This window comes from Erithacus rubecula (genome assembly GCF_903797595.1).
Source record: "Erithacus rubecula genome assembly, chromosome: 19".
Classification (NCBI taxonomy): domain Eukaryota; kingdom Metazoa; phylum Chordata; class Aves; order Passeriformes; family Muscicapidae; genus Erithacus; species Erithacus rubecula.
In genome coordinates this window covers 3558972-3579134 of record NC_136671.1, presented here as the reverse complement: position 1 = coordinate 3579134, position 20163 = coordinate 3558972, and the positions used below count along the sequence as shown (strand labels likewise).

Here is a 20163-nt window from a genome sequence, read left to right as displayed (position 1 = left end):
GTTTGTCTTGATATACAGCAAGTTACTTGGCTCTACATTCTGAAAGTTTTCTATCCTCAAATTCAGCTCAAGTTCTTTAGTAGAACTCACAAAATAGTCTGACTAAAGGACAAGGAGAATAACCTGTTGGCCTACAGATAATTCCTTGGCATTGATGCAGGTAGAAAATAAGACAGGGAATTGTTTTGAAATATTAGAAGTACTATTTCTATGTAGTTTTGGCCTCCATGCTCATGATCATTAACTCTGGAAAAAGCCCTCTCTCAGCAGGTGCCAAGTTTGAAAAGCTCAATCAGGGGATTATTATGACAACCCCTTTCTTTCCTATTGAAGGATTCCAATAAAAGAAGTTCCCTGACTGCTCTTACAGTGACATTTTAAGTGCCAGACTGACCACGACAGCAAATCTTTGATATTCTGCACTCCTTTCAGCAGATATTGATAAGGTGTTTTAATTCTGTTGTGAATCCTCATCATTCAGCATTTTTACTGTGAAGAACCAAACTGTCACATGATTAAAGCAGAGTATACTGGGAAATTAAAGCAAGTCCAACGTGTGTTTTATTAGTGAACTAAAACCAGCTGAACCCTTCTTCAGAAGCAAGGGACCAGTGCAGTGTCCAGAGCATACTCAGACAGGCCTTTAAATGAGAATTTCTTTACACTACTCCAGTTCTGACTCAGCTCCATTTGTAAAAATAAACACTGCTGACATGTCTCAAGAGCCAAAAGCATATTGAGAGCACCAGTGATTTCAGATACCAGTTCCCACCCCCTTTTCCTTATCATCCTCCATGCTATGACTAATTCTATTTTTGAGGCCAAAACAAAGTGCATCCCTCCTCTTCATTAAGGTTTCACTGGGAAATCTTGTGAAAAACTCACTTTCACCACCCATTTGTTACCTTTGTCAGCTTTTCCTGCAGCTCCTGGATTTTGGCCTGCTGCTCTGTATTGATCTATAGTTAGATAAAAAGATGGAGGGAAGAGTCAAAACCAAAGAGGAGAAAATGCTCTTTGCTTATGATACCATATTTGTTTTAATTTGCTTTCCAAAAATCTTGGTTTCCCCCTATAATTCCAATAAACCAAAACACTTCTTGGCAAATCCATTCCCATTTTGCTGGCTTCCAGTTCATTAAATATTTTGGTTACCAAGAAGATTGTTCAGTGTGAGAACTCAGAATTCTTTCTCCTTTTTATTTGCTGCTCTTTCTGAGCAAAGAAAATCCTGATGTATCCCCAACCTGACTCCAAACTCAGATGACACATAACAGCCTGTCATTGCCTGGCTTCTCAACACAATCTATAAAGAACAGGTTATCCAAAGACAGCTTTATATCAAATCAGAGAGAACATGAATCACACCAAGATATCTCAAAACATAAAATGAAAGGGGGTGGGGGCTGTGGGGCCATGCATGCCACTGACTAGCCAAAGACATTCTTGGTTTCTGTGCATACAATGAAAGACTCAGGAAGGAAAATCTTGGACATTGAAGTAACATACCTTTTCCAGTTTGGAATACAACTCTCCTGCCTCATTTTTTCCTTGATCTTTAACCTGTAACTTAAATATAAAATACATGAAAATCTCAGAAAAATCTAGGCTTCTATCCAGTCATCACCACATGCAATTTAAACACCAGCAGTTACACACAGTATAAATCACATCATAAAAAACATGTTGTGCTAGTTGTACGAACCACGCTAATCTTTGAAGGGCACCCCCACAACTTGTGTGTGCACGTGTCAAACATCACTAGACATTGCAGCAAGTCTCAGCCCCCTCTCCCATGAAGCCTAAACTACCTTTTGCAGTTTGTTGTGGCACTCAGCAGCTTTACGTTTGAATTCCTCAGCTGCCAGGCGGGACTCCCTCAACTCCGACTCGTAGAGATCGCTGCGCCTGCGAGCTGAGATCAGATCCTCTTCCAGCTGATTCATCATCAGCCTCATCTCTTCTACTTGAGCTTGGTATTCCTGCAGTTGGGGTGGAAGGGAAGGAGAAGGGGTTACAGTTTAGAGGCAACAGGGGAAATGCTTGGAGTAGCAGATTCCAGAATACTGACCGCAGGCAAGAGATGCATTTAAGAGCATGTAAAAGAAAGGTAAAGTACAAAACAAAACAGTAAAAACTAAAATAACATCCATGGTGTTCTGGTTTGAGTCTTGCCACTTTCAACTCAATACCTCAAAGTCAAAACATTGACTTTTTGAAAGTGCAGGACCACATACAAACATACATCTACATACAAATGATAAAAATTACTTACATTTCTAATTTCTGAAACAGAAATGTACCTTTGAGTTGATGGCTCTACTAAATGCCCAGATGCTCCCTCAAGATCTATTTTCTCAGGTTGATAACATGACAGTTATCACAGATCTGCACAGCTTGGGTAAAAGGAAAGAAGGAGAAGCAGAGGGGTTGCACACTGTGGCTTGCAGCCATCAGCTACTTTCTCTTGACAGAGCTAAAAAGGATCACACTGCTCAGCATGGGAGACAGTCTGAAATCAAATATTGCCTTAGAAAAACTATCTAAAATTCACATTGTTCATAGAAGATATTTGCCTATGAAGGCAGAAATAAAGATTCTCCATGTTGGAGACTACAAGACAAGGCATTTGGATGGGGAAGGTGGGAGAAGAAAAGAATATTTGAATTGACTATCCCAATGAAACTGGGAACTCAAACTGAGACTAGCTCGAGAGACTGCTTCATATATCTTCACTGGAAGAAAAGAATTTAATTATGTTTAGCATTTACTAAGTCCTGCAAGTATGCATTTCATTAAATTACCCTAAAGCAAAAAAACCCACACCAAAAAGCCCTCTCCAAAACTGAAGTATTTTTTACAAAGCTGAGAACGAGTAGAAAACATGCACATCAAGAGCTAGGAACAAAGATTGTGAAGGACTGACAGTGGGGGAGTCTATCTTTCTTTCCAATTTCATATCTTACAGTATGCCTGACTACCCCCATAGTCAGAAGAGTGTCTCGTGACAGAAGCAGGTTTGTCATCACTCCCTCCAGACAGGAGCTGCCTTCAGCTCAACGAGTGACTGCATGAACACTGACCCTGATGGCAGCCCCTCACCCTCCAGCAGGGACAGCTTATACAGGCACTGAAAGAAGCCAGGCCTTTAGCAGGTTGCTTTACTGTCCCCTACAGGGAGCAAAGAATGGCTTTTTGCCTTGTAATCCCAAAATTGGTTCTCCACTTTGTAAGCCATACAGGGGCCTCCTCTTTCCAGTTCATCTCCTATGGAAGGATGATCTTATTTTCTTGCTGGAAAGAATTAGAGCTTTTATTTCTAATAGCTAAGCATGTATTATCTCAAATATTCTTTTCATACAAATACATTTGTGAGCAAAAAAGGCAGAACAGTTTGAAGGAATAAATGTTCTGCTCAGAAATCATAATTTGTTTAGACTTCCTAAAATACTGGGCTTTTATATCAGCAAACACTTCATCAAAGTATACAGATATGACAATAGTTGCCACTGTGACAATGAGCATTTGGGAAGGGAGGAGAATGGGGAAGGAGAAAAGAAGAAAGAAGAGGAGATGATTAGTAATATTTCAGGTTTTCTTGTTTCATCACATTTGCAAGATTGTCTTTGAATAAGTCCTGAGATCAAGTCAGAGGAACAGACCACACCACTCAAGGCAACACAAACTTCTGGGATGTGCATTGGCCAGAGTTTCAAAACACCAAGTGGCATTTAAGTGCAGATTACCAGACAAGGTCAGGGCATGTACCTGAAGCAAATCACATCAGGGGGCTACATAGACTTGAGTGAGGTTTTAAAAAAATTACAGATTCTGATTTGTTGCAAGTTTGTTTGTTAGCACAGTTCTTCATCAAATAACAACAAGAGCACAGGTTTAGTTAAAACAAAAAAAACCAAAAAAACCAGAACAAAACAAAACAAAAACCAAACACACACCCCAAGCAAACAAAAAACCCCACAAACCCACCATGCTCTTCTATCCAAGTACCTGAGGTTAAGTTGAACCTACAGCCTTGCCCTGAAAATATCAAGTGCCTAATTATTGGGTTTTTGAAGATTCTGATTTGCTGTAGATTTGACTCATTCTGTCTCAAGCCTAGGTTTCCAACAGCAAAATTCTAAGGGGCTCTTCCAACTCCCAGTTCCCACTGACTTAAAAATCATGGTCCAAGTCTTTAATGGCCAAGATCCACCTGCTCCTATGAGTCAGCACAAAACTCTCAGCATTTTTGGTTGCAAGGTTCTGGCACGTGTTGCAGGGAGCTCAGAAGGCCACCACAGACATGAAAGTCTGCAGATTCATTTGTTGAACTAAGCCTCTTTATGTCACTGTGAATTGTCACAAGCCAAATTAAGAGTTTCTGGGACAAAGCATTTGATTAAAAATTACTTGTATTATGTTTCCTCTGTTACATGTGTCTGTACTGCCTAAGAATCTATGGACTTTTAAAATAATCAAACATGTTCCCCATTTCAGTATTTAAAGCAACTTTGCTAGCAAAGCACCAGAAGGCAGCTTTAGATCCCTTGTATTACATAAAGCAACCACCCAGAAGAATGCTGGGGAAGTCTATAGAGGCCAGCTACATCCAGAGGGTTGGGTTTGCATTTCATTACTTTTTACATAAGAGCTACTCATGTCTGGAGAAACATTACCAAGGTTTCTGGGCTTCCTTGTCTCAGAGACTTTGAAATGAGTCAGTTAATGTTTGTAAAGCGCTTTGAAGATGAAAACCAACAGATAATTACAAAGAACTGTTTGAATGCTATAGCAAATTTCAATTTCTTTTTCTCAATGCAGTATGTTGCTGTTAATTCATAAAACATGAATGGGTTCTCCCTTGCAATGACCACATTTATCACAATGTTGTCATTTGACTTCTTTTTCTTATGAGCAGCTATATGAATTAATGAATTTCCAACATTCTTTGGATGGAAAAGAAAATTATTAATTTCTACTTTGCAAACAGATCAAATCAGGAAAAGAACAGTCAGGCAACACACATTCTATTTGGAAATGCTATTTAGCATTTTAAATGGTAAGATGAAGAACAATTTTTTTTGAAAGCCAACACAAAATTAAGGTTAGCTCATTTCTGTCCCAAGTGAAGTATCATTAACTTGGGAAATTTCCATACCTTAACTATTTAAAATGGATAGGTCATTTCTAGTGCAGCATGTTTAGTAAAGCCTTGCAACTTTCTCCTAAACTGATTGTATAGACAAAGTACTTTCAGGACTAGGAAAAGAAAAATGTGAAGTTTGGATTTTGTGCTTTCTTGCAAAATACACAAGTGGAATTTAGTTGCTTCCTGTACTGCTCAGGAGCCCCTGTGAAATCACACAGCCTATCACCACCGAGCACAATCCTGGCACCAGGGCTAGGATATGCCAAGAATGCCAATCTGTGGGCAGCCACTCTGCTCCCCAAAGAAGCAGGAATACCTGTTCTTTGATCTCTTGCAGTTTTCGGCTTTGCTCTCTGATATCATGAAGGAGCTGCAGTGCCTTATCATCTTCCTGAGACACCTCCATCCGTGCCTGCTCCAGGCTTCGCTTTAAGCTCTGCAGAAAGCAAAATGTTCAATACATAGGCTTTGGTTTCTCAAATGGTTGTAAGATGAAGATCTTTAGTTACACAAATGCCTCCTTGACTGCAGCGAGGCATCAAGAAAATGGAGGTACCAATGACGGAACCCTAATGAAATTCATGGCCAGTGCTGCTCCTATCTGAACAGGAGCAGCCCATTTTTACAAACACTGTTTACTCAACTTAAATCTTAGTTCAAATCTCCACTTCCTCACGTCAGGTTTAGAGACAAAAACCAAACACAGATCACAAAGGCATCCATTATTGACAGCATTTATCTATATTTTATCTAGCACTATTAATTCACAGCCTAGATACAATCCTTCAACTTTGTGTTACTTACATTTTTCTTGTTGCTGTTAAAGGAGTCAAATGTTTTAATCATTATTAAATTTCTATAAGGAACAGAAGAGCTAAATTTGTATCTCACCACGTGCCTTACCTCCAAATTTGGAGTCACCAATGGAGTGGTGCTCCTATTAGCTGAGTGTTATTCATCAACAGAAAGATACAAACTGAATTTTGGTTCTTTACCTAGTAGCATTCAGTACAGGAAAATCACTTGGCCCCATTTTAAGATGTCCTTCCAAACAAACCAAGACATCAGAAATGGTTTTCAATTCTCTGGAACGGAGTATTAGCTGCATTTTTGTTCTTGGTACAAGAGAGGAAACATAATTGTGTATCCAACTGAAAATACAGAGACTATCAACTAGAATGAAAATATCCTTACTGGAATATTGCCAGTGACAACTGGGCAGACATTCCAGCTTTCATGAAAAATGATCTTTGAAGACATGGTTTTACAGCCTCATTTTTATATTCTATCTGAAAAATAGCACCTGTCCTAGATGCTCCCTGACATTGTGCTGGGGAACAAGACCAGTCTGAACTCAGGACATCACAGATGGAGGCAACACCACTGCTCCCTAATCCTACTTCTTCTTGAAGATTTCTGTCTAGGCACTGATTAGGCCTCATCCTCTTCTGGCTAAGAAACCTTCAAGAAGCACAGCCCAGGCATGTTCTAGCACAGCCAGTAAGACAAACATCACAAATAGTTTCAGCAAGACTAGGACAGTAGTCACTCCTGCATGATCTAAGCACATGACCATGAAACAACATCTGAATAAAACTACCAATCAAGCTTTGGCAAACACTTTCAGGGCTCCATGGTCAACAGATAGCCTCTCACATAGTATTTTCTCTCCATCAAGTACCCCACTGAAAGCACGATGGAAGAGAAAGACAAAGACCACCAGATCTCAGGCCTTCAGAGCTGAAAGGACTGGTGTAAGGGCTCACACTGCATTCTGTGATATAGGTGGCCAGGTCCTGCTCCAGGAGGGATCGCTGGGTCTCAGAGGCTTTCAGTTCCACCTCCTTTTGGCTAAGTACAGCCTCCACCTCTGACACTCTCCGGTGCAACCGCGTCATTTCCTGCTCCATCTGCAATAAATATCAAGAGGTTATAAAGGGGGGCTTCAAAAGCTTTGTTAACTGCTACTTTCAGAGCTCTCTTTGTAAGGAATTTGTCTCCAAGAGACTTCTAGCTATGTTTCTCCAAATGGTGTTTAAATTCCGATACCATTGTCTCTGCTCCAGGAATGCACAGTTCTTCTTAAGGACAAAGTAGTAAGTCTAAGTCACCCCATTCATTCAAGCTGCTTGTTCATATTCAGTCATTCTTCGAACCCCAGTTAGCAAAGAAGACACAATCATTTTTCACCTGACTTGCAGAGATGGGTCACTTTAACCTTATCCCAAATCCATGCTGGACCAGAAGATGGTTTCCCCCCATCTCCTTGTCAGGAGCAAATGGTCAAATCCAGAACCGAGCAGGGAGAAAAGTAATGGAACTCTCATAAAAGTCTCAAAACAAGCAGTAAGTGTTAAAAGACTCCACCAGGTTCCCTTTATTGGAGCACAGCAACTGTTACAAGACGTTCACCATAAGCAGTGACGTGACAACAGTTATATAAGCAGGAGCTGATGAACAGTACTCAGAACAGAACTGCTGTAAATGTGTGTCTGAAGAAGAGGCAGGGCCTGCAGGAAGAAGCAGTCGTCTGTGGCACGCTGAGAAAAGCACTGTTTAAAATCCAGAGCCGCTTCTTGTTAAGTTAAAAGTATCTACAGCAACAGCATGGCCTAAATTCATCTCCCTCTGTACTGGACAGGAAGCCACCTCTCTGAAGGAAAAGCACTTTGCCCACCACGAGTCTGGATGATCAGCAGCATCTGACAGATCCCTGGACATACAGTGGTTGCAGATTCCTGGAGCAATGGGTGTGGCCAATCGCATAAATAAATACCTTGTGACACTTGTCCTGGGCGTCTTGGAGCTCTTTGCTCTTGAGAAGAAGTGTCTTTTCCATGGAGCTGACCTTGGCTGGGGAATCCACACTTGAAAAAACAGATCTAAAAGAGCAAAGCCAAACAGCACATGAATATGGGCAAAAGGTACAGAAATCTGATTTATGCAGCCTCTGTAAAGTCATTGGGTACTTACTTATTCCAGGATTAAAGAAATGTGATTGTGCAGCAATCACAGCCTAACAGCCATCATTGCAGATCAAACGTACCATAAGAGCTAATGACAGTGCATCATTATTAAATAATCCACGTGTACTTCTAGTTGCAATGTTAATATTTTCCATCAGTGGCTGTGTCAGAGTGCAAAACAATAATTCACAGCAGCAGTTTTGCATGATTTGTAGGGATTTACTGGTGCAACAAGAACAGAGCATAAAGTCAATGTAGTCATTTGGAAAGATAAAAAATTTTCAGAGAAGTGCTTTTTATTTGGTACTTTATTTTTAAACAGGTTTTCAAGTTATCATCAAAGTATAAAAACCCTACAAACTTCAACATGTCATAATCTGCAGCACAGGAAGAAGAATTTAATATCCTTAGTTACATTCTGTGAATCAAAATTGAAACTTCCCTAACCCAATTCATATGATCCCTACAAACCCAATCAATATCAATATGATTAGTCACACTGCAGAACTTCAGAGTTCCACTTAGAAGTAATTTTTTTTTTTCCTGAGACACAACTGTACTGTTCAAAACAATTTGACTCCAGAAACACGGGGGAAATATTTACTTGTTCTTAAGCTTTCTGTCTAATTGGGACTCAGCATTTAAGAAGTTTACCATTCCTGTTAGTTTAAATTTATTTCAGAAAAGGATAGGAAGCCACCTGATGTTTGGGAGCATATTTTTAGTGCTCTGCACAGTCTTAAATATGCAACCTGCAACCAAAAAATTAAGTACACACATCAAAACACAATTTTAAAAATCACATTCTCCCTCGCATAAAATGATTCAGACTAGAGACTCGAGCAGTTAGTGATGGAAGGAATGTTAACTGATAGATGAAAAAGCAGCAGCACAATGAAGGTGCTAATAAAAGATCACACAGGCTGCCCACACGTTGCTTTCTGCTTCTCCTGGCCACAGTTTGGTGTGCAGCCAGTTATCCCCACGGAGAGAAAGGAGCTTTGAGCAGCTCTCTGCATAGAGCCAGACACCCACACACAGCAGCACAGGCTCCTCTCAACACCAAGGAAAGTTTCATTCCATCACCACCATTTTCTGAGAAAAAACCTACTCCTTAATCCAACTGGATATGCAGGGGAGGCACAGAAAGATATTACATGGATTTTTACAAAAATGCACCAACATTTCTGTATCAAACAGAGCTTCAGCACCAGCACCTTGAGCAGTGATTAGGAAACACTGTTTTAATATCAGCAAACAAACACAACAGAATCCACCAATGCTGCCTTCAAAGGTCAAATATTAATATTTGTCTTCAGAAACCTGATATGGAAAACTTGGAAGAAAGAATCCTGCATGTCATGATAGAGATATGATTAGGACTTACTGAAAAAGAAATGTTTAAAAGTAATGCTTTTATACAGCATTCCTTTAGCCCTGGTCCAATCAATCTGATCCATCAAATTACCATATTTAAAAATCAATTTATAAAGCGTGTCTATACTCCTACAGAGAAAAAGCAACCATCTGAGAAAGATGCATATTAAATCCCATAACAGCTGGGTGTACAAACAAGGCTAAAAATGAATAGTTGAGAAAAGCAGTCTAAAAATACAAATTAAAGCTCACATTAACTAAAAAAGACACTAAAGAATCTGCTTTCAAATGTTAATCAAATATATGTAAATAGCTGCAAATATGTACTGAGACAAATTTGAAAATCTTCTTATAATAAAAATTAAGTTTTACAGATCTGAACTGTATTGGCTAGAGCAATCTTTTTTATATATTATACTTTCAAACTTAGCTATCACTATTTTACTTCCATTATTTCAGATCTGAGGAATTACCTAAGAAAACTCTAGCCAGTTCTCACAGAGCTGGTTTTATTTGTGTCTTCTATTCCACCTCCCCAAAGGAGCTAATTTTATTCATCATTTTTGCTTGTTTATTTCATTTGCTATTAAAAGAATCAGAGCCTAATATTACAGGCACCATTTTGCATTTCAAATATTTATCATGGTGATCCAGCTGAAAGCATCCCCAGGCACTGCAAGGCAGGCAGGAACAGGAGGGATGGAGGGAAGGAAATGAAGAGCTCTGCAAAAGGTGGGATGGGATGGAGCACAGGAGACTGCCCAAGTTTGGATTTCATGAGGTGACTGCAGAGGGAACTGCTCCTCAGGGCTGGTGTTGGCTTTGTAAGGGGAGAGAAGGCTGCAGACACAACTACAATCTTTCTTCCCATGCCTGTCCAAAGTGAGAAAGAAATTCCTTAAAAATATATGTGCTGGTGACATGATGATTTTCCTGCCATGGAAACAGTACATCCTACCCCCAAGGCAAGCTGATCTCAGCATTGGACACACAGTTTTTAGGAGACAAGCTCTCCCAGTAATGCTTTCCTGTGTATAAATTGTATTAGAACAACTTCCTGAACATCCATACAACCTTCAAAGTATCAGAAAGGGGCAGACAGAGGAAATCAAGAGAAATGGAATACTGGCTAATCTAATAAGCCTTGTCATGGTGATAGAAGCTCTCAACAGAGCATGACAAGGTGGAAAATACCCACATTTCTGGGGCACTTACATTCTTCCTCAGTCAGCATCATTGCAGAAATTAAAGACATGCAATCCAACATCAAAAGCCATGATGCAAAGCTATCATTCAGGCTGGGACCATCTCAGAGTATTTCATTTAATTAACTGCTACATCTGGATCAATTCTCTTAGCACAACAGAACAGTTTCTGCTGTTTCCTCTCAAGTGTGAAAAAAAAGATTACCAAAAGGTAACCAGCTCCATCAACAAGAAACTTGCAATAAAATATTAAAAAAACCCCAAAGTAAGTACCAAGCTTTGAGTACCAAGCTCTGACAGCACTGGCTGTGCCAATTTACTTACCAGAGAAGCAGTGCCTGCATGACTACATGCCAAGCTAACTTAAGAGCTGACTAGTGATTTCACAGCTAGATCAGCAGCAGCCTCAACCAGCAGAATGAGCAGAAATGGTGCTGGTTGTGCAAAAGTTTCTCCAGTCCTAATGTGGCTGAGATGAAGAAAAAAGCATTGGCACAGGAAAAGCTCTGAGGTGATTGTTGGTATGCAACTCGCACCTCGTGCATCCCATCACACCTTGTGTGTCCTGTGTCCCTTTGTGCCACTGTCCCAAACCCCCAACTCACCTGTGCTTCTTCCTTCTCACAGTGATGGGCACCATCTGTCCTAATCCTGGCCCCCACACAACATGCTGATAATCTCATCCCCATCCCTCATGCTCTATTCTTTTTAGCATTATACTCATCTGTACCTTCCACCCCCTCGTAAATGCTTGCTCAGGCCTAAAAAAAACCCAACCAAAAACAAACAGTGATACCATCAATCTGTGAATAGAGCTCGCTGAAGCAAAGCATATTTTTGGTATGCTCATCCTGTGCTTCCTCTTTCATCTATCTTTGGTGAAAGAGCTTACCAGAACCCAACAAACTGTTGGAAGAAATCAGTAGAAATCCTTCTTCTTGGAGGAATGGCCCATTTTAACTCTCAGGATTTCATAATGATGGTCATGAATCCATATCAAATTTTTAAATTAAAAAAACCTCAACCCCAGTAACCCCAAAAAACCAGAAAACAAAACCTGAGAAACTGAGAAACACCACTTCTTAGGACCTTATAGAGAGACACAGGCAGGCAAAAATTTCCATAATAAACTATTTTTTAATGAGGCACTTATTTTTTATTAGGTATTTTGATATATTTTATTAGGTATTTATTTTTACTAGACACTGATTTTATTAGGTATTTATTTTTATTAGGTATTTTGGTATATTTGGTTAGCCTTGGATTTAAAACATATTTATCTTATGCCTCTGCTAGTCACCTGCAAAGGACAAGAAGAATTTTCTTCCACCACTTGATGCATATTTTTGGCAGCTGAGGGTTTCTGTCACTTGCTCTAAGCACTGGAGATGAGCCATGGTTAGGGACAGGGAGTAAGGTGGAGTTGGCTTTTAATGGAATTAAACTCTTGGTTGCCTCTTATCTTGTCACAGTCACACGCTTGCAGCCAAACCAGCAGCCAGATTTGCAGCCAGACAGGCTCTTCTCCCCCACATCCAGAATACAGAGGCCATGATGAGGAGTTAGCTGGTCCTTCTCTGCAGCCTCAACCCAGCTCTCCTAAGAGCAGATTTACTTAAACACTCTGCTAGTACAGGAGCCCATGACTTAAGCAATGCCCTTGATTTCTCCTGATTGCTTCCTATGACACATTATTGCTCTGCCTTTTGCATTTTTGTTAAAACTCACATTTGTTAGAGGGACACAAATTCTTCTGAAAACTCATGATATGGGGCAGCAGAGCATTGTAATTTCAATGGACCCTTCTAAACTACACACCAACCATGTAATTTCTGGCAACAGGTCCAAGTGACTTAGGGAAACCCTTCTAGCTTGAAGTCATTGGGAGAGTGCAAAAGAGAACTTCTGTTATCCTTCTTCTGTCCTTCCTTTTTTAGCTCCTTTTCTTTGAAATATTTGAAATTCCCAGCTGAGCCATAGCTTCTTACTGTCCAAGGGCAGGGGCAAGAGTGCAACCCCCACCTTTCACAGTTTGACAGCCCCAGGATTAAAAGTGCTGAAAGTTTCAAGGATCTCATCACTGGCACTCTGCAGTTGCCTGGCCTTACTGTAAGCAGCACTAGAGGGTTGGTGCTGCAGACAGGAAAATAGATCTGCATCACTTAGCAACCATAAGGTTAGACTTTCACAGGAAAAGATTTTTTTTTTTTTTAAATTCTGGACTGATAAACTTGATGACTTAGGACCTTCCAGAGAAGGCAACCCAAGATTCACACAGATAAGCCCTCTCCACACTTTATTGTTCTTCATCTAGAATTTGATTTTCAAGGCAGTGTGGACAGAAACAGTAAAGCACTCTATTCCCTCAAATGAAACATACAGCAGACAATATTTTATAAATAAGAAGTTATCTTTGTGACCCATTTGCAGTGGTATTGAGAATTAATTAATTACTGCATTATTTAAATACAGGTATTTTTAAAAGTCTCCATAAGGGGTTTGCCATACTTAAATCACTTCAGAACGAAAGGTAAGTATTACTGCTAAAAATAAGTGCATTTATCAAGATTTCACTCAAGAAAAAGAAACCATTAAGATCTATTTCTATTAAAATTATTTGGGAGAAAATTAAGTATAAGATGACTTTCTGTTGCAGTTTAAGAAAAAAAAAAAAAGGCCACACCAAACAGAAATTTCACTTTGGTCAGAATTTCTGCAGAGAACATTAATCTCTATATTCATTTGCTATACCTCTTCTCAGCTATTCCCAAAATTCAAATGTGACTTCCAGATGCATTTTCAGTACCAGCTGCACAGAGAAATCACCTCAGTCCATCTGCTACAGCTCTCTCAGCCTCCAGCACAGTTACACCAGTAACTGAGACTTTGCCCCACACTCCTCTTCAGTTCTAGTCCTGGGCCCAATCACATATATGTTTTTACCACACATATATGGTCACTCATATATGGTTGAGGCTTTTCTGACTCTTACCTGAATGGCCACATAGACCTGGTACACAGATTGCAGTTCCCCAGGCAGACAAGAAAACAGCCTAAGTTCTCTCTCTCCTAAATTCAGACAGATTTTAACCCCAGGTATCTACAGATCTAACATTCCATCCTGCTGACAATATTCAATCATTTCACCAGAAGAACACTTTCTGGGGTTTTATATCCTCTCCCTCCCTTCCTCTTTTGCCATAAAAGCAACTCTGCTGAGTGGGGGCAGCCAAAGATTCCCTTTTTATTTCTGGCATAACCATCGTATAACCTTGATTCACAGTGTGAGCAAGATCAAACATGTCAACAGTATCACCAGATTCGGTGACAAGCTTACTGCAGAGCAACTATCACAACCAATATGACACAAAATGAAACTCAATTAAGACAGATTGACAACGAAGTCCCTGAAGAGAGCAAACCAGCAGCAGGGAATGAGGGCTGGCATGAAAACACAGTGCATTGAGTCAGTAACCCAGCCAAAGCCACTGCATTCCTGAGAGGCCTCCTGGTCCTGAGCTAAGGACTTCCCAACTTAACACACTGTACTAATACTTTTTCAATGGCTCTGTCATCAGAAACCAACCACCCACTTCATCAAATGGTTTATATCACACTACTTATATTATTCTTTTTCTCTGATTCCATTCTCTTGGAAATCATGCTTTCTTTTCACCAAAAACCATGTATCTGAGGTTTTTACATCCCTCCACACACATGGCCATTGCATATTTTATTTCAATCTCCAGTCTCCAAACATACAACACAGCAATGTCCAGTCCTCCTATTTAACTTGACCCAGCAGCACAGAGCCAGCTGCCATGCAGCTCCTTCCCTTGCTCACTGACCCATCACTGCACATCCCCAGGTTAGTGGAGCTCCTTTTCTATGGATCACTGATTCAGCCTTACACATTCCCAGCACTTGGTGCCCACTCTCTGACCCAATAAAATAACACCATCCCCTTTTTCCATCTCTGAACTCCTCAGTATTCTCCTCCTTGCAGGGATCTGCAGTGCCAGAAATGCAATCACCTACTGCTGCCTGCTTAACAGCAACAACTAATTCAAACTATCTGAACTACAATTTTAATAATAACTGGTTTAGAATGAATCTTTCCATCCCATTTCCTCCCCCTCATCCCAGAAATAATCAGAGAACAGCAGGACATGCACAAGACACACCAGCAACAGATAAAGCCCGAATCTGGCAGCTTCCCTACAGCAGAGTACAGGTCAGTTAAAACAGCTTTTCCTCACACACAGACACACCATCCTCTCTGTAACAAACCTTCCCATTTTGCCAGCAGTCCTATCCACCTGAGCAATAATTTCTACTTACTCTGGTCGGAGTATGCCCAAAGCCTTGATGAATGAAAACCCCACAAATGGCAAATCTTCCCCCGAGAATCCTGCTGGGTTCAACTGGCGCGTAGAGGATAAAACCCGCGAATTCTTCTCTGGTTCATCAAAATTTGAGGTGTCATCATCAGACTTGAGAGTAGGAACGAAGGGGGGAGGAGCTGGTGGAAAAAAAAGCAAGAAGAAAAGACAAAATTCAGCTACAGTTCACTCTGCAACAGTCCCACTCATTCAGTGCTTGCAATGGCACTGCAGCTCCTGCTTTTAATCTTGCTAACACAAGCAGACTGAGCTGCTGCTCTCAAAGCGTATTACAGCAACAAGAGATTAACCCCTGAGCTGCCAACATGGCTACCACTCTGCAGGCACAGCATCTCCCACACTGATCAAACTGGGATTTAGCTTGGGCACTGGAGATTTTGGGGTTTGGGTTTTCTTCAGGTGAAGATGTTGGGGTTTTTTAACACATAAATAATAAAAGCAAAGCACCAGGCTAAGAAAATCATTACTGTAATATAGCCAGAACCCTGTCAATTCTGATTCATCTTGAAAAGGAAAATGTCTCCAACCTGTCCAATTAGTGACACTACCTGAGAAAGAAACCTGATCCTGTGCTAGTCAGCTAAGGGATATATCTTACCCTTTAACACTAACAAGAATCTTCCCAGCACAGGTTTCTAATCAGGAACAAACTGGTCTTTCTCCTGAAAGGTTCTAAAAAACTACAGCTACTAAAAGATCACTGGTGTTTAGGAGAAGAAGATTGAATTTATTTCTCTAAAAGAGCTTGCTCAAGATCTGGAACTCTTGCCGGGACAGCACTGCAGTCTGGCTCTGATACAATCAGCTCTGAAGAAAGGTATAAATAGCAGGAATTACAATGTATTTCTTACTATAATTTCTAAATTGGTACCACTTAACTTGCTAAGCAGTTGTTTAATTTCAGACGATTTTCTCGTGCTTGCTTCAGTTTAATTAACCTAAGGAACAAAAGGACAAGTTCTTCTCGGTGATGTGCAGCACCCGAGCTACCTGCTGGCTTGGCTACGTGTGGGAAAGGAATGAATGCAGAAGCCCTGCTGTGCAATCCCTGCCTCATTAAATCACACTTCCTAGCATTTATTTATTTATTTATTCCATCACTCTGGTCCCCACTCACTGCAAGTCTGAAATGAGCAAAGGAGAGACAGCGGCTAGAACAGCCCCTTGTCACCAGCTGATGGAAGTGGAGTGTGCTAAAGCCGTTACCATGGATCCAGGATGGATCTCCTGGAGCTGAAGGGCCGATGAGGATGGAAGGAGCAGGAACAAACATTGCAACCCCTGCAGTGCAGGCTCCCCGCTCCCCAGGCCGGCTGGGAGCCGAGCCGCCCGCAGCGTGACAGCCCGTGAGCGGCAGGGGCACGGCGAGTCACGGCGGGAGGCGCTGGCTCCCTCTAGGCTGCCGAAACCTTCACTGCCCGCCCTTAACTCGCCATTCCCCCGCTGGAGCTGCCGCCAGACCTGCACCAACAGCCAGCAAAAAATAAAGGATCTGTCTGCATCAACTGCCAGCCGTTGGTAGCAGCTCCCTGAAGAGCCATCCCGACGCTGCTCCCAAGCAGGGAAGTGAGAAGAAATTCCATGAAGCAGATGCTGCTCATGTACAGGAGTTCCAAGTGCATTAGAATGAAATAAATGGGGAAAATATACAAATTAAATCAGTTCTGTTGTAAGCAGTTTCAGCCTACTGGAACTTACCAGCTCCTGAACATTTTAAATGTATGTCAGTGTCACAAATCTATTAATTTCTTCTGGTTTTATTATTAAAAAATAGAATATAATGGTGATATTTATGCACCATAAACATAATTTTCAAATCTAGATTTTTGATTGGGATATGCATTTCCTTTTAAAAATCACTTAACATCAGGATAATGTCCAGCTACTTTTACATATACTCTTAATGATAAAAAACAGAGAAGTAACAGAAAACAACTTGTAAGCATATAATCTTTAATGCAAATACAAGCCCAAAGTTGTAGCTAATTCACAGTAGAGGAGGATCAGTTCAGGATTAGTATTTTTTTTTAGTTTCAGGACCTTTGCTGAAAGAACTCTGGCTTTCTCTTACAGAAAGGGGTTGCTGTGGGATTTTTAACAGTTTTTGAGGGCAGATACTGTCTGTGGGGTAGAGTAGTAGAGAAAACAGCAAACTTTTCACTTCATCTGCAAAAGTCTAGAATGTTTTTCAAGAGGTAGCAAAAATCAACTTAGCTGCCTCTTTATAACAGTACAAGCACCTTGTTCTGCACTGCCAAGAGGCTGATAGATAACTTCATCTCTCAGAGAGAGATCTAAAGCCTTACTTCCAACCAGAAATCAGCAAAGAAGATCTTAAGAGTCATCTTTAAGCCCTTGCAATTAGAAAGTTGTTCCTCTTACCAACAATAAGAACTGCTACTCAAAACACATGCATAAAAGAAAATACCGTTTAACTATGCATGCACATAAAAGAGATGAAAAAAACACTCAGTGGGGGAACAATGAATGCACAAAGATAAAACTGAATGTGAGACAGAGCAAACCTTTGGGGCTGGTGGGAAACTAGTTTAAAGAGCACAATGTTTTACACTACAGCTTCCTCTGATGTTTAATAAAATATGAGAACAAAGAAAAGAAATTGTTAATACTAGATTAAAAAATAATGAACAATCCTTTGCCCTCTATTTTGCATTCACTAAAATCCATGACTAACAGCCCAAAATCTCTGCAACTCTGCAGTATAACAGTATTTGTATCAAGAAATAGTAGCAACCAAAGAGAAAACTTGGAACAGTCATTCCACGAAAATACCTCTAGATGTTAAGTAGTTCTGAACTTGTCAAGTGGCTGAAAATGAGAAGCAAAACTTCTGAAGAAGTTTCAGCATGCTGGAGAAAAAAAGACACTTAGGGGTAAGGGAATAACTTTTTTTAAAAAAGCTAGATCCATTATCTTTGATGTTGCTAATTATTCAGTAGCTTCTCCATAGATTTTTATTCCTCAGACTAAGCAGTCCTTTATCTGATGCCCAAAATACCCATAGAATAAACAAAGCAGTCTTGTAAAACCAAGCTATAACAGACAAGCAATTTTTGTTCTCAAGTGTGGGTCACACAATGGCATAATCTCTAGTTAAGTTATTATTTCTTGCTTAAAAATCAGAAAGCTGTCACATGTTCAGAACAAGATGAAGACTGGTGAATGCAAATACATTGATATGCTTATCAGTTGCTTCTTTAAAAGGGAAGGATCCTTCAGCAGAGGTCAAGATAAATAAATAAATGCATCTGAGAAATAAATGTGAGCACCATGCCATCACATCAGACAAGGTGACAAATTTGCACTTTTCTCAGGCTCACCACCCAAAAGGGAGGCAAAAGTATTACTCCCAAAGACAATAAAGCCAGTGCTTCTACTCACACAAACTGGTTGGGTACAAAGAGCTCCTTTTGTCTCCAACACGTTACAACGAACGTACATGTTCTGTTTACCATTTAAAGTATCTTGTAGAGAACTGCATGTTTTAAAAAAGCCAATTCCTTGCCTAGATACATCCCCACTTGTGGAAGGATGTAACCCTCTTCCATCTGTTCCAAAGAATGACTTTCAGAGGAAAAGGGGGTGTTGTAGGTTGCTAAGTTTAAGAGGAAAAAAAATTGAAAAAAAGAAGGAAAAAAATTAAAAAGAAAAATGGAAAAAAACCCAAACCACCACACATACTCCAGTACTTTAATCAGCTTATCATTAAGATTAGATAAAGTGTCTTTTATGGGAAAAAACACCTTATTTTTTTTAAGCTCTGCCTCAGTGTGTATATTTATGACTGGTACAAAGAACATTGCCTTAACCAGGTCTTTCCATCCTTTCAAAATATTTTCATGCAAATTCAGAAAAGAGAGACTGCATTTCCCCTGGGACAGTGAAAGACTCAACTGAAATAGGAAACTTAAAGGCAATACAGAATGTTTCTTAAGGATAAAAATGTGTCTCTTCTTGATCTACAAGGTGATCTATAAATGCTTTCTGAGGAAGAGCATCCACACAGCCTTTTTAAATAGGTTAGGCATGCCTCTTCCTCAGGCTCTAACAGACCTATTTGAGAAAGTGTTATGAAAGAAAAACAGACAATCCCAGGGATGAAATTAAAGGAATTTTTTTCTAAGACCACTTGTAAAACTGCTAGTTTTAACCTATCTATACAATATTATCTTAACACCTTGACTGTTTTGTCAAGACAATGATCCAACACATACATTTCTATTAATAAAAGTGATTTCCAACCTGCAAGTGATCTCCACTTCAAGAAACAAGTCAGCACATTTTTCTGAAGACAAGAATTTAAATGAAACACCACAATGTGTAACTTAACATTGTGTTATGACAACACAGTGTTCATAAGGATAAGTGTCTTGGACTTATGAATAATGACATTTGGGTCCTGCCTGTTTAAGAGCAGAAAACAGTTGAAAAATCAGTCTTTAATATTTCTCAAGTTCTTCTGTTTGCACAAGGCATTTACTCTTGTCTTTTCATATATATAGTTTCCATGTGCAAGTCCAAATATGCCATTCCATTTTCAAGACCTCCTGGACTGTAGTTAAAAAGTTCTGAAAATTATAAGTTCTTCATGCTGTACACATATTGCTTAAGTAAGAATGAAAGTTTTCTGACCATGTCCCAGCTAGACTTCAGCAAGCAGATTTTTGATTCCAAATTAAAAAGCTGATGCAGTTTATGGATGTCAAATAACAAAAGGCAACTAACAAAATCCCCAAATGATACAGAATGCAGTGTTTTGCTTATAGCTCCATTATGTCATTCCCCATTCTCTACCTCTGATTTTAGATACCTTTTAGGTACTCAAAATAGTTATCAACTTCCCAGTGAAATACCTGATCATTCAGCTGAAACACAGGTAGAAATACATTTATTTCAGGTAAATAAATTCCAAAATATTTTCAGAAAATTCTTCAGTAAATTTAGAACACAAACTTATGAAAGTTTTGGTTTGCTTTATTTTTGGGGAGCAAGTGTGGTGATATCTGTTTTGGGGTGGAGTTATTTTTAATAAGCTTTAGAAG

The 20163-nt window shown here is 39.9% G+C and overlaps 1 protein-coding gene across 10 annotated transcripts in view; it reads right to left on the bottom strand.

The window, feature by feature from the left end:
- The window catches only part of CIT (citron rho-interacting serine/threonine kinase), a 69404-nt gene that overhangs the window by 39232 nt on the left and 10009 nt on the right, over positions 1-20163 (bottom strand). For 7 of the 10 annotated variants that reach the window (XM_079322391.1, XM_079322395.1, XM_079322388.1 and 4 more), the window contains 7 exons: positions 15039-15219; positions 7926-8031; positions 6916-7059; positions 5466-5585; positions 1812-1982; positions 1510-1569; positions 906-959 (listed from right to left, as the gene is read on the bottom strand). In XM_079322391.1, coding sequence (XP_079178517.1) covers positions 906-959; positions 1510-1569; positions 1812-1982; positions 5466-5585; positions 6916-7059; positions 7926-8031; positions 15039-15219 — 836 coding nt within the window. The remainder of the gene's footprint in view (positions 1-905; positions 960-1509; positions 1570-1811; positions 1983-5465; positions 5586-6915; positions 7060-7925; positions 8032-15038; positions 15220-20163) is intronic. The other 3 variants (XM_079322393.1, XM_079322396.1, XM_079322390.1) reach the window with 1 other exon arrangement.